This window comes from Sander vitreus, chromosome 12 (assembly GCF_031162955.1).
Source record: "Sander vitreus isolate 19-12246 chromosome 12, sanVit1, whole genome shotgun sequence".
Lineage (NCBI taxonomy): Eukaryota > Metazoa > Chordata > Actinopteri > Perciformes > Percidae > Sander > Sander vitreus.
This window is the reverse complement of record NC_135866.1, coordinates 10,298,220-10,311,504: the sequence shown is the minus strand read 5'-3', so window position 1 is coordinate 10,311,504 and position 13,285 is coordinate 10,298,220. Positions and strand designations below refer to the sequence as shown.

General features: G+C 41.5%; 1 protein-coding gene across 1 annotated transcript; it reads left to right on the top strand.

The window, feature by feature from the left end:
• The first annotated feature begins 387 nt into the window (after positions 1 to 387).
• LOC144526682 (zonadhesin) lies at positions 388 to 13,269 on the top strand. The gene is made up of 22 exons (XM_078264296.1): positions 388 to 771; positions 1,378 to 1,942; positions 2,090 to 2,286; positions 3,034 to 3,417; positions 3,850 to 4,142; positions 4,424 to 4,689; positions 5,704 to 5,766; positions 6,582 to 6,719; positions 6,818 to 7,074; positions 7,162 to 7,246; positions 7,385 to 7,456; positions 7,619 to 7,765; positions 8,670 to 8,926; positions 9,084 to 9,168; positions 9,258 to 9,449; positions 9,696 to 9,923; positions 10,235 to 10,437; positions 11,085 to 11,241; positions 11,339 to 11,568; positions 11,650 to 11,757; positions 12,857 to 12,986; positions 13,127 to 13,269. Exons 1-22 carry the CDS (start codon positions 388 to 390, stop codon positions 13,267 to 13,269), a joined length of 4,584 nt encoding a protein of 1,527 aa, XP_078120422.1.
• Positions 13,270 to 13,285: the final 16 nt, after the last annotated feature.

The window sequence follows — 13,285 nt, the reverse complement described above, 5'->3', positions numbered from 1 at the left end:
AAAATAATCAATAATCATCCCTTTTATAGATCACCAACAAAATATGTAATGGGGCCGAATTAATGTTGTTAGATGCTTGCTTTATAAACCACTTATTAATTATTCCCTAATTGTTATAATCATTAGTTGCAACTTTATAATAGCCATCCAAATAATGTAACTAGATGTTTTGCAAAAGAAGTATTAACCATTTACAAAGTATTACCTATCTATTTAATTTATACTAAATACAAATTACTTTACATTACCCTAATTGTGACATACATTGTAACATTACTAATAATTAGTAAACAGTATTAAAGGGGTGAGTTAATCCTAGCCAGATGGTGTTGTGATTATAAAGTGATTGTTTACTCGGTCACATCCCACACAGGACCCCAGTGTGAAATGAACACAGAGTTCTGGACAGATGAGTCCACCCGCTGCCTCTGTTCTGGTGGTCAGCTCGCCTGCTCTCCCTTTCAGTGCCCTAAGGGCCAAATATGTGGTCCTCAAATAGGAAGCTCTAGTGGGATTTCCACCACTGGGACGTGCACTATACACCGTCACACAGAATGCAGAACTTTTGATGGGGTGCTGTTCCGCTTCATGGATCCTTGCACCTACATGCTGGCTAAGACCTGCTCACCCTCTGAGACCCTGCCCATGTTCAGTGTGGAAGTGGTCAATAAGCAGAACGGGAACTCCTCTCTGCCAACTGTTCAGAAGGTCATTGTGAACATGGGAAAGTTTAGGGTGTCCATGCTGAAAAGGCAAACACATCGGGTTGTGGTGAGTCACCTTAAAGAGGATAGAAATTTAGGAAGGCACATCGATTGCTGATGTTTGTAGCATCTGCCAATATATGAACAAATCTCCCCAAAAGCTAAAATGTCATGCTGCCTTACAAAGGAAGACCAGTTTCCTCTGATGTTTACAAATGTATTTCTGAGTCTAAACATCCAAATAAGACTTACTTAATGTTATATAGCTTCTGTTTTAGAAATTAGAACAATGTGGTCAATAACTCATTTTATTCTAATATTTTATTTACAGTCTACTCAGTTAAGCTGTTAATCTGTGTGACGTCACACATTTGAGGACAATATGAGTATTTTTAATTTTCTAAAGTACTGCCTGTACAAATTCAGTTTTGTGAGACCTTGACGTTATGCTATAATGATTGTTGAACTAAGTAATGTACTAAATAGAGCATATCTGCAGCTAATTCTACTAATAAACCGATTTTATCGTTAAGTGCAAAGTTTAGTGGCACAATGTCCTAGATTTATCTGCCTTATCAATTCCAAAACAAATACCTCAAGAACGCCAAAAAAATATTATGCAAACTCTCAGATACAGCCGATAAGGAAATCTAAAACTTATACCCTTCCTCAGGTTAATGGGGTCTGGAAGAAGCTTCCACTGAGCCTCAGAAGTGGCACTATCAACATGAAGAGCAACCCAGCTGCTGTTGAACTGGAAACCAGTTTTGGTCTTTCTGTCTCATATGACAACGCTGGTGCTGTCCATGTCACCCTGCCATCCATTTACTCTGATAAAGTCTGTGGCTTGTGTGGAAACTTCAACTACCTCAATGGAGATGACTTCATAAAGCCTGATGGAACAAATGCCCAAGATGCTACAGCCTTGGCTGAGAGCTGGCAGACTGGGGAAACCAACTCCTCCTGTAAAACCATTCTAGTACCTCATCAATGTGACCCACTGGAGGAGGCTGAGTATGCTAGTGAGCTGTACTGTGGAGGCCTCCTCTCTAGCACGGGGCCCTTTGTTGACTGCCTATCAGTTCTTGAGGCAGAGAGCTACTTCAGGGACTGTGTGGTCGACATGTGCTCTACTCATGGTGACCCAGCGGTGCTTTGTAAGACCTTACAGGTGTACGCTGACATCTGCCAGGAGGCTGGAGTCGGCGTACCCATGTGGAGGAACTCTACATTCTGCCGTATGTTGATTAATTGCTTTCTGTTTTCATTTCTCTACCCCGTTATTTAAATATGGGACATGGTTGCAAATATTGACTATAATAATACAATTACAGTTAAGTTCATGCCCTCTCTTCTTTCCTCTCCCTCTCTTGCACCGCTCTCAGCCCTTCAGTGTGGTGAGAACAGCCACTATAACTCATGTGCTGATAGCTGTCCCAAAGTGTGCTCCAGTCTGGATACAGTTGGCTCCTGTGGAAGCTGTGAGGAAAGATGCGAGTGTGACTCTGGCTTTCAACTCAGTGGGGGGAAGTGTGTCCCAGCAGAGGACTGTGGGTGCTGGCATAATGGCAAACACTATGAGGTAAGTGAGGCAGAGATGGGGACTCGAGTCTGAGACTCGGACACTTTTTGAGTGAAAGAGACGTTACATTTAGCATATATCGTCACAGGTAACAAGCTAACCATCGCAAAGTGTTGTGCTAATGCTAGGAACAGGCAAATTGTATCTTTATAGTTGTATCCATATGATGTGACAGACTTGGGTTAATATTTCACCAGGTCCGAGGGCTAGAGGGATGTGTAAAGTAGACCCCATAAAGTTATCCTACAACTGATTTTGATACTGTACTGTATGGATGGTAGCTACAGGACATGCTTTGAATTCACAAGATTTAACAATACAGTGTTAGGGACAGATCAGATGGCCAGAGACTTGAGACTTGACTTAGACTCGTGGCAAAAGACTTGAGACTTGACTTGAACTTGTCTCTCAAAGACTTGGACTTCCAAAAAATGACTTGTGAATATCTCTGAAGTGAGGTACATGTACAGTGGGGCAAAAAAGTATTTAGTCAGCCACCAATTGTGCAAGTTTTCCCAATTAAAAAGATGAGAGATACCTGTAATTTTCATCATAGGTACACTTCAACTATGAGAGACAAAATGAGACAGGCCTCTCTCATCTTTTTAAGTGGGAGAACTTGCACAATTGGTGGCTGACTAAATACTTTTTTTTACCCCACTGTAGATGAACAGGGAACAATTTTATATTCAACTTTTCACTTCCACAGTGCTGGAATGTATTTACACAACTCCCTTTTGCCTGCAGAAAGGAGCAACATTCTCAAAGGGAGAGTGTGAGCAGCAGTGTCAGTGCATTGGTAACAATGGCCTGGAGTGCACCACAATGCAATGCACAGTCAATGAGGTTTGTAAGGTCAAGGATGGGGTCAAAGGCTGCTTCCCTTTCAAACCCGCCACCTGCAGCGTGTATGGTGATCCACACTATATCACCTTTGACGGGATGGCATATGACTTTCAAGGTGGCTGCAGTTATACGCTGACTACCACGTGCGGAGGAGAAAGCTCAGTCCAGTTCTCTGTGATTGGACACAACATGCATCCTCCTCTTCAGAACTTCACCAGATCCAAGCTGGAAGCTGTGGCTCTTCAGGTCGATGATCTATACCTCACCCTGAATCAGAGCGGAGAGGTCTATGTAAGCATGAAAACTCCTTGCCAAACAAACTCTTTTATAGCATGTACATATGAAAGAGGCTGTTGCGCAAATGTGTTTCAGTCTCTGCAAATGTGTCTCGTGACCTACAAGTGGCCCATTTACTGGATTTGGAGTGTCATTGTCCTGTATTATCTACTGTAATTTATTAATGACTGTCGTTAATGACTTTACTACCAGCACACCTATGTTTATGGGATCAGGTATTACTCTGTGTCAGGTTATTGGAGGAAGTACTGCATTTCTCATCTGAGGCTTACAAGAAAACAAAAACTAATAGCTGACCCAGTTCACTTTGCAGTGAAAAGCTAGTTGGTAGCTAATCGGTTGCACTAAAAAGACATAAGTGCTATGTTTTATGTAAGACATTCTACATAAACTCAAAATAATGGATTGTCCTCTGTTTAGGTGAATAACAGCCGTGTCTCACTGCCCTATTCCACCAATGGTAAATACGGCTCAGTATGGGTCTACCTGAAGAAAAATTATATTATCTTGGAAACAACCTTTGGCCTCAGAATGATGATAGATGGGCAGAACAGACTCTTCCTGAAGGTGGATGAGCTCTACAAGTATGAACTGTGTGGACTCTGTGGCACGTACTCTGAACGGCAGGACGATGACTTCATAGCACCAGGAGGCCAAAACGCTACTGGGCCATTTGAGTTTGGTAATAGCTGGAAGGTTCCAGGCAATAATGAGTAAGCCATTTTTCCATAAAAATGTATCTGCACAAAATGTTAGTACAACGTAAACGAATGTTATAACATTGTAATGCATCCAAAAGGAAGAAAAGAAAACATTTTAACTGCAGGTGAAAAGAAAAGTTATTTTTTGCCACTTTTTTTATATTTTTAAGTATTAATACATACATTTAATACACAACCATTAATACATCTCATTAACCTAACCTTATTTTGATTTAGCACAATAAAGCTTAATGTCTAGAACGTTATTCACTTGTCTAAACTTTGTCCTCCAGGTGTATTTCCCATCCAAATAATCCCAGACGTTGTGATTATGATGAGGAGAATGTGGCCTACAAAGAGTGTGAGACCCTACTATGGGACGTCTTCAAGCCCTGCCATGAACCCATTCACCCAAGCATCTACCTCAATAGTTGTGTGTATGACTACTGTGCCACCAATGGTGACCAACACACCCTATGTGAATCTCTTGAGTCCTATGTAGCAGCATGCCAGGTTAAAGGAGTGGAGCTGTCCCAATGGCAGACAGACACAGCCTGTGGTGAGTGTGTGATGATGGTAGTGTGAATACTCTGTGAGTATGTGTAATGATATCTGGTTGTGACTAAATATAAAGACTTTTTTAACAATAAATTGTGGCGATCTATTAGCACTAAATATATGATAAAGACATTCTGTTACATGTCTTGTATTTCTTAAGCCCGTTTTATGGTTCTGTGGAGGCTCCACGCAGAGCTTTCGCCGTAGCCTACGTAAGTGGCCTGATGTTTATACTTGTGCTTGTATATATTATATATATACTTGTGGTGTGTGCGTCGAGCTGGCATGTGTGTGTGTGTGTGTGTGTGTGTGCGTGTGTGTGTGTGTGTGTGTGTTTGTGTGTGTGTGTGTGGGGAGTGTGTTAGAGCGAGGGAGAAGTGAGAGAGTGATGACGATTAGCTTCGGAGCGAGTACCGACTCTAGAGTCATAGTGAGAGAAACAAAGTGTCTCCCCTGTGTTTTCTGACCACGATGGGAAATCTTCAGCAGGAAAAGTTAACCCTCTTCTTGTTTTCATGTTGTTTATGGAGAAGGAGAACCAGGAAACCAGTCAGGGGAAATGCAATGCTACCCAGCCACGGCTGAGCGACGTGCGTTGCTGCGATGTGTAGTTACATTTTTCGAGAGGTGCATGTCAGGCTACGGCGTAGGGTCCGGCGTAGACGCAGAAGCATAAAACAGCCTTTACTTATTAATTATTTTTCCCATTAATATTTTCAAAACACTCTGCTTCTGCTTTTTTATTGTGTTTCGATTATGGCACAGGGCTGGCCCATTGCATGAGCAAACTAGCCAACTGCCTAGAGCCCTGCCTGAGTCAGTCCTTTTTTCTTTGTTTTGTCATTGATATAAGCAAAGTTGGAAAAAATAGCTGGTTAAGATTGTGGAGGGGCTTGCTTAATGCAAAATATTTCCTAGGGCGCCAAAAAGGCTAAGATAGTAAACTAATTTCCTTTTTTTTGTTTTTGTTTGTTTGTTTGTTTGGCTTTTTGTTTTGTTGTTGTCCCCATTTCAGCTGACCCCACAACCACTGCAACGGCATCTCCAACTCCTACCTCTCCAACACCAGATCAGACTCGTAAGAGCATTCAGGGTTGGGAAGGTTAATTTGTTACTGGTTTGGATAATCAGTGGCATAATATCCAATTTATAATTAGTATTTTAAAAACCATTTCAACAAAACCAAATAACATTTGACTATGCTTGCTTTTAAAAGCTGTACAGAAGTTTAATGTATAAATGTATTGAATACATTTGAATGACCCTGGTGAAATTATCGACATCTGGATGAAATAATACTTTTTGTGGTTATTTAATATTGTTTTAAAATTATATTTTCCGTACTGTAAAATTCCTACACATACTGTAATTAGCCAACACGGTCTCGCGGCAGTCCGTGTAATTGTCACGTTATTTTTAATCTATTGATTCGTGTACAACAACACGTTTATCTAATTTTTTTTCGTGTTGGCCAGCACAAAATGGTAACCATCTATTCAGAGGTTGGGTTTCGGAAAAAAACAACAGGGAAAGGACGTCTCACATGCCAGGAGGCAGACGCGCGACAATAACAGGAAGGTTGTGATTAGGAAAAAAATGGGGAAACAAAACGCAACACGCGGGACGCAATCCCCGGTCTCCCGGGTGAAAGTCCTGTATTGTTTGACCCATCCACCACCCCGACCAACCTCGGCGTTTCATAATACTCCCTACCGTATTCGTGCTGTGATCACGAAATATGCTTCCCATTGAAACACATTACTTTACATTTTCGTGCTGGCCACCACGAAAAAAACACGTGAACACGTGACCATTTCACGAACTTCCATGAGACTGGGTTGAATTAGCTCATAATACTTATCATTTGCATTGTGTTTATATGGTTTTTCATAGTCTGTCCCATAAACTGTGACTTCGAAAAAAATCTGTGTGGGTGGGAACAGCTCATACAGGACAGTTTTGATTGGACAAGACATTCAGGACCCACCCCATCAAGCCTAACTGGCCCAAACCAAGATCACACCACAGGAGGTAAAACCCATAATCGGGCCAAACTATCACATCTATTGTGTTGCTGCATTGGTAATTCATTATTCATGCTTATTGTGCTACTTTTAACGTTTCTCTAGCTGGTTTCTACATGTATATTGAGGGAAATAGTGTAACCCATGGAGATTCAGCTCGTCTGTGGAGCTCAACATGCCATTATAATGGCCCACTTTGCCTGCACTTCTGGTACCATATGTATGGTTCAGCCACAGCCATGGCCCTTAATATCTACCTGACCAAAGACAATAAATCTGTCAAGCTTTGGTCCATGATGAACAACCAAGGACCAGCATGGCATCTAGGAAATGTTGACATCAGAGTGTCTGGTCCATTCCAAGTAAGTCACCATATACATACAATACATGGGCCTAAAAGATTATCTTATTCTATATAGTGAAACATATTTTGCAATTACCTCTTTCAGATCATAGTGGAGGGAATTCGAGGCTCAGATGCTCAATCAGATGTGGCCATTGATGACATTTCCATGAACTTTGGCTCATGTTTAGGTGACTCTAACTAAAGGAGAACAAAATATTCTAAATTTGATTGAAAAATATATGTAATCTAATGGTGAAAATAAATGAATGTCTCAAATTATGACCATATCAGATATCTCATGGTTTAAATAAAATCACTTCCTTCAGGTAGCTTCCCTGACCTGGTTATTGGAACTGAACTTTCTTTCACAACTGCGGAGGTCTTCCCCTCACACCCAGGTAAGTGCACAGGAAGCTATATTTTATGGGTCACTTGCTTCTGCATCAGAAAGCTGAAATGTGGTTACAAATTAACATGTATGTATAGTGAATATGCAGTTTCGAATTGTACCTGAAGTTACAGATTGTCTACATTTTATTTTTTGCAATTAAATTTTTTAGTCTGCAATATAGACTGTAGCTTCAACAGCAACCTTTGTAGCTGGAATCAGATGATCACAGATGCTTTTGACTGGACATGGCAAAGTGGTTCCACCTCAACCCTGATGACTGGGCCCTCTGCTGACCACACTGGGGGTAATATACTATGTATCTATGTAATATTATGAATTGTGACAGAAACAGTAATATACAACTAGACTGGGTAAACCCAGCCCGATCTGCCAGCGATTTGATTTCGCCCTGCAGCTCAGGCTGGAAACCTGTTGGTACATTTTTCTATCCTGCTTCCGTTACAAATTTGCGGGGACCAATCACAAACTGGCTTATCCACCTGGCGCGCTATTGGCGGGTTTAACACGATGACGATAGAGACAGCAAGCAGTTTTTTGTTTACATTCAACATGGCGGCCACCGAAGTGCCGCTGTCGCTGCTGTTTTAAAACATTTCAAAGGCAAGTTTTCTCTGAAAACGGAACAGAAACTTGCCCTGGAACAATTCCTACAAAAGAAGGATGTGTTTGCCTTACTACCGACCGGCTTTGGCTCTGCAAAGTACGTCACCAGGATCGTTGGTCTGATTGGTTGAAGGACTATCCAATTGCGTACAGAGTCATTTGAATTATGCCCGTTGATCACGCCTCTTATGCAGTAGAAAATACAGAGCAGACTCCCCAGACCTATGTTCTATCTTAAAAGATTGAGCTTGGTCTGGTGATAGTCAGACTAATATACAACAGTACACTGCACACTCTTTGCCAGTTTGACATCTGCCACAATCACACTTCCAACTATGAAAAATAATTCATTGTTGATTGTTAAAGTAGTACTTCCTTGTCTTACCAAAATACACTGTCTGGTTAAGAGTTCCTGATGTATAGTATTTCATCAAGAAAAGATATCTTTCCTTTAGCATCCTGAGGCAGTGCCAGTAGAGCTGCTGCTTATGAATAAAGACATGTCTTGAACTTAAAGAAGTTTTCTTAGTATACAATATTCAAGAAAATGTTATATTGTGTGCTTCAACTTACCTAACTCTTATGTCCTTAACCAGATGGCCACTATCTTTACATCGAAGCCAACAGTGCGTCACATGGAGACACGGCTCGTCTCATCAGCTCCGAGTGTTCTGAATCTGGTCCACAGTGTCTGCAGTTCTGGTACCATATGTATGGCTCAGCAGATACAATGGGCCTCCATGTCTACTTGTTTCAGGATAGAAAGGCTGACGCTGTTTGGTGGAAGCGAAATGACCAAGGAAATATGTGGCACCTGGCTGAGGTGGACATCACAACAACTGGAGCTTTCCAGGTGAGATGTTTATTCTCCTAACCTGTATAATGTTAGAAGCTTGCAGAGCAAAACACTCATAGCGTATTACCTGCCATAATAAATGAGGGCAATTGGACTTAATGAATGTGCATACTATAACAGGATTACTATGCTTAACTGGGGCACTTCATTTTAGATCATATTTGAGGGGCTAAGAGGTTCCAACGATCAGTCTGATGTTGCCATAGATGATGTATCACTTTATCATGGGCACTGCACAGGTAATCCTGTCCTCCTACTGACATTCAATTTAATTCACACACACCATAACTGAAACTGAGACTAACTTGAATGTGAAATGTATTTACAGACCAAACTAGACCAACAACCCCTGCTCCCACAACCTTCAATCCAGTTGCAACAGCAGATCCAGAGCTTCCTCCAGCGAACAGCTCAACTACTACACAACCACAAACATCTACTTCATCAAAACCCCAGCCACCATCAACAACTATTTTTACAACAACGGCCACCACAACAACAGCAGCAGCCACAACTGATTGTGATACACAAGCCCCTATAAAGCCAGCAACAACTGTAACCCCAAAAACTTCAAATCCTGATGTCCCAACAACAAGCCCACAGCTACCAATAACATCAACACCAATAACAACAACCACAACTGGACCCCAAACTACGGCTAGACCCCACCCACCCACAACAGAGCACCCAGGAGTTGAAACTTCAGAGCAACCAGAACCTGAAATTACAGAAAAACCTCAAACAACAGCAAGACCAGAGCAACCAGCTACATCAACTAATGAACCCCAAACCACAGCTAGACCCCAACCCCAAACAACAGAAGGTCATGAACCTACAGCTGGATCACAAGCACCAACAACTACACCAGAATCTCCAACTGTCAGTCAACCACAGCCACAAACAACAGCAAGACCACAACCTTCAACCACAGCTCAACCACAACCGCCGACAACAGCTACACCACAACCTCCAACCACTGTTAAACCCCAACCCACAACAGCCACACCACAGCCTGCAACAACATGGGGACCACAACCCACAACAACCAATAAACTACATTCGACAACAAGTAGACCTCAGCCTACAACTACAGGTACACCACAATCTACAACAACAGCTAGACCACAAACAACTGCACCTGTTAAAAGTTAGCATTTCTCTATATAAAAAATAAACATGGACTGGGTTTCCCATAATGAATAGTTTACACCTCACATGTTAGGCATCAGTGGCAAAACTCACCTGTAAGATAAGATCGGTTTATGACTAACTCTGTTTCTACCACTCTTGTCTTTTCAGCACACCCTTGCCCAGAGAACAGTCATTACACTGCTTGTATCCCTGCCTGCAGCCCAACCTGTACTTACCTGAATGGTCCACCCCACTGCAGTGACGATAATGGTTGTGTGCAGGGGTGTGTATGTAATGAAGGCTTTGTGCGGAAATGGAGGGTTTGTGTGCCTATCCAACAATGTGGATGTATGGACAGGAACGGCAATAAACATAATGTGAGTGACAAAAAAACTCTTCATCAATGACACAAGTCATATACAGCGTGAAATACTTTGGTCTACTTTCTGAAAGACCACAGACCAGGGGTCTCATTTATAAACTGTGCGTAGGATTCTTACTAAAAGTGTACGTACGCCAAAAAAAAAAATACTCCAACCGACTCCAACCTGTGGCCCTTTGCTGCATGTCATCCCCCCCTCTCTCTCTGCTGTTAATGTCTTCAGCTGTCCTGTCAAAAAAGGCCTAAAAATGGCTCCAAAAAAAGAAGAAAAAAAAATTTTGATCTAAGATTTGAGTTGGATTTTAAAAGGTGTTTACGGAACAATTATCACTCAGTACAAGCGCAAACAGCACTGCTCGATATAATCTTCATGATAATATGGATGATTGGGATGGAGTGAAATTACGTGCGTACGCATGGGTTAGAGTTTGCGTGGAGGACCGCACATTCTCCCGTCAAGTTTGTAGTTCACATAGTTTTATAAATCACAACCTTTGCATGGGAAGTGGTGTACGCACATTTTGGGCCCCGTTTTGTGCATACGCCACCTTTATAAATGAGACCCCAGAACATTATTGCAAAAATGGTGCATGTGGACATTGATGTCCTAGCAGTATGATGACTCTGTATTTTTTTTGTCAGTTTAATGAAGTGTGGTACACCAATCACTGCAGTCAGAAATGTAAATGTGACAACGACTATGGCCTGGGGAAGATTAAATGCCAGGATAAAGATCAGTGTGATGGAAATGCTGTCTGCCTTCAAAATGCAGAGGGCGATTATTACTGCCAGTCTACAGGTGCTGTAAATGTCAACATTTAAATCTGTGATGCATCTAAACCTTGTTAGATCTTGTTCACTCATTTATAAATTGCTCTACACGTGTTGCTCCACAGGCTTCAGTGAGTGCACAATCAATGGAGACCCTGAGTACCGAACCTTTGATAAAATGAAGCATGGCTTTAAGGGTGAGTGGTCATATGTGCTGGTCCGGACCAACAACTTGCCAAATAACTATCCACGTGTTTACATCGAGGCCATCAATACCATAAATAATGGCAAAGATGGTGACAGTAGCAGTGAAGAAGATGGTGACAGTAGCAGTGAAGAAGACCACAGTCGCAGAGTCAGGGATGAAGATGATGATGATGAAGACTATAATGAAGAAGATGAAGATGACAACAAACATGATGACATTGAAGAGCAGGAGGAATATCCCAGATTACAAGTGTTTAAGAAACCCCACAGATTACAAGAGCTTAAAATCATAGTGTATGATCACACTGTGGAGTTCAAAAAGAACCGGAGGCTGGTCGTGAGTATCAAGGGCACACACAACAACACACTGCTTCCATCTCATTTTCATGTGGCTCCTTTTCAGCAGACACAGTATTTTGTTCATGGGATAATGTCATCATATTTTTCCCACCCACAGACATTTGGGAAAGCGCTGAGGGAAATAACCAGTGTTCCTTTATACTGTATTTTTCTCTGTGAGGTGTTACCACAGCAGTGAGGCAAATGATCTGTGTCAAATTATGCTCTGTTCTACAGTATGTTATTTTCCTATTGGCACTTTACACGTGTGTATGAGAGCGGAAGCAAGAGAAAGAGAAAGAAAATATATTTAAAAAAAGCAGTCAGACATTATTATGTGTGTATCCTCTAAGATCCTCTAAGCAGTCTAAGCCATGTCATTTTAAGAAGCCCTGTACACAGTATATTGTGTGTAATATCGAAAGAACAACACTGGTACCAAAGCTTAGGCATATATTAAAGCAGTAACACATTTGTGAAATTGCTATAGCTTATTTTTTCTAAATGTTTCATACAATCATGAATTATTTGTTCAAAGAAGCCAAAATCCATAATACAAAACTGACCAAGGTCACAGTTACTTGTAAAAAAGTGAAAATGTTTTAATTACCACTCGAACACACAGAATTTTAAATAAAATAGTCAAGCTAGACCGAGAGTCTACAGCCATGCTTGTGGCCTTGTGAGGTTGTACTTACAATGGACCTTTGAGCTAAATGCTAACGTCAGCATGCTAACATGCTCACAACAATATTGCCCACATGCTGATAAAGAGAAGGTATAATGTTAACTATGTTCCCCATCTTATCACACAAAAAACAGCTGAGGCTGATTAAAATGCCATTAGTTTTGCAGGTATTTGGTCAGAATTAACCGATTACATTGTTTTACCCAATGAGAGGGGTATGTTGAAAAGTGATGACCAAAGCTATTCTAATTCCTCCTGGCAGATATATAAATGTCTCTACCAGATATAATGGCAATTAATCTCATAGCTGTGGAGACATTTAACTAAAAGTAAAGAAATGCACACAACATGCATAATCATAGAAGAATGAATACTAGATTAACACATCCTCCTCTCGGTCTCCCTCCAGGTGGATGGAAGGAGAACTAATACTCCCGCCTCACCGACTGCTGGTCTAAACATCTGGGAGCGTTCCTCTCGCATCTACCTGAAGACCGACTTTGGCCTCTCAGTGGAGTTTGACGGACACAGCAGAGCAGGTAACTAATCCTCACCTCATTAAACAAGTCTTTTATCACAATGTATCATACCAGCCCATGTGAATAATTAAGTTAATTTGTCTGGGGGAGAGTTATACGCTGAATTAAGTAACATTGTGTTGTTGGTGTTGTTTCTGTAGGGATCATTCTACCACGCATATATAAAAGGAAGGTGGGGGGTCTGTGTGGGAACTTTGATGGTGACAGACACAATGACCGGATGAAACCAGATGGTACCAGGGCCCGGAGTGTTCAAGAGTTTGGAGAGAGCTGGAGAGTATGAATATCAGATGGATGTA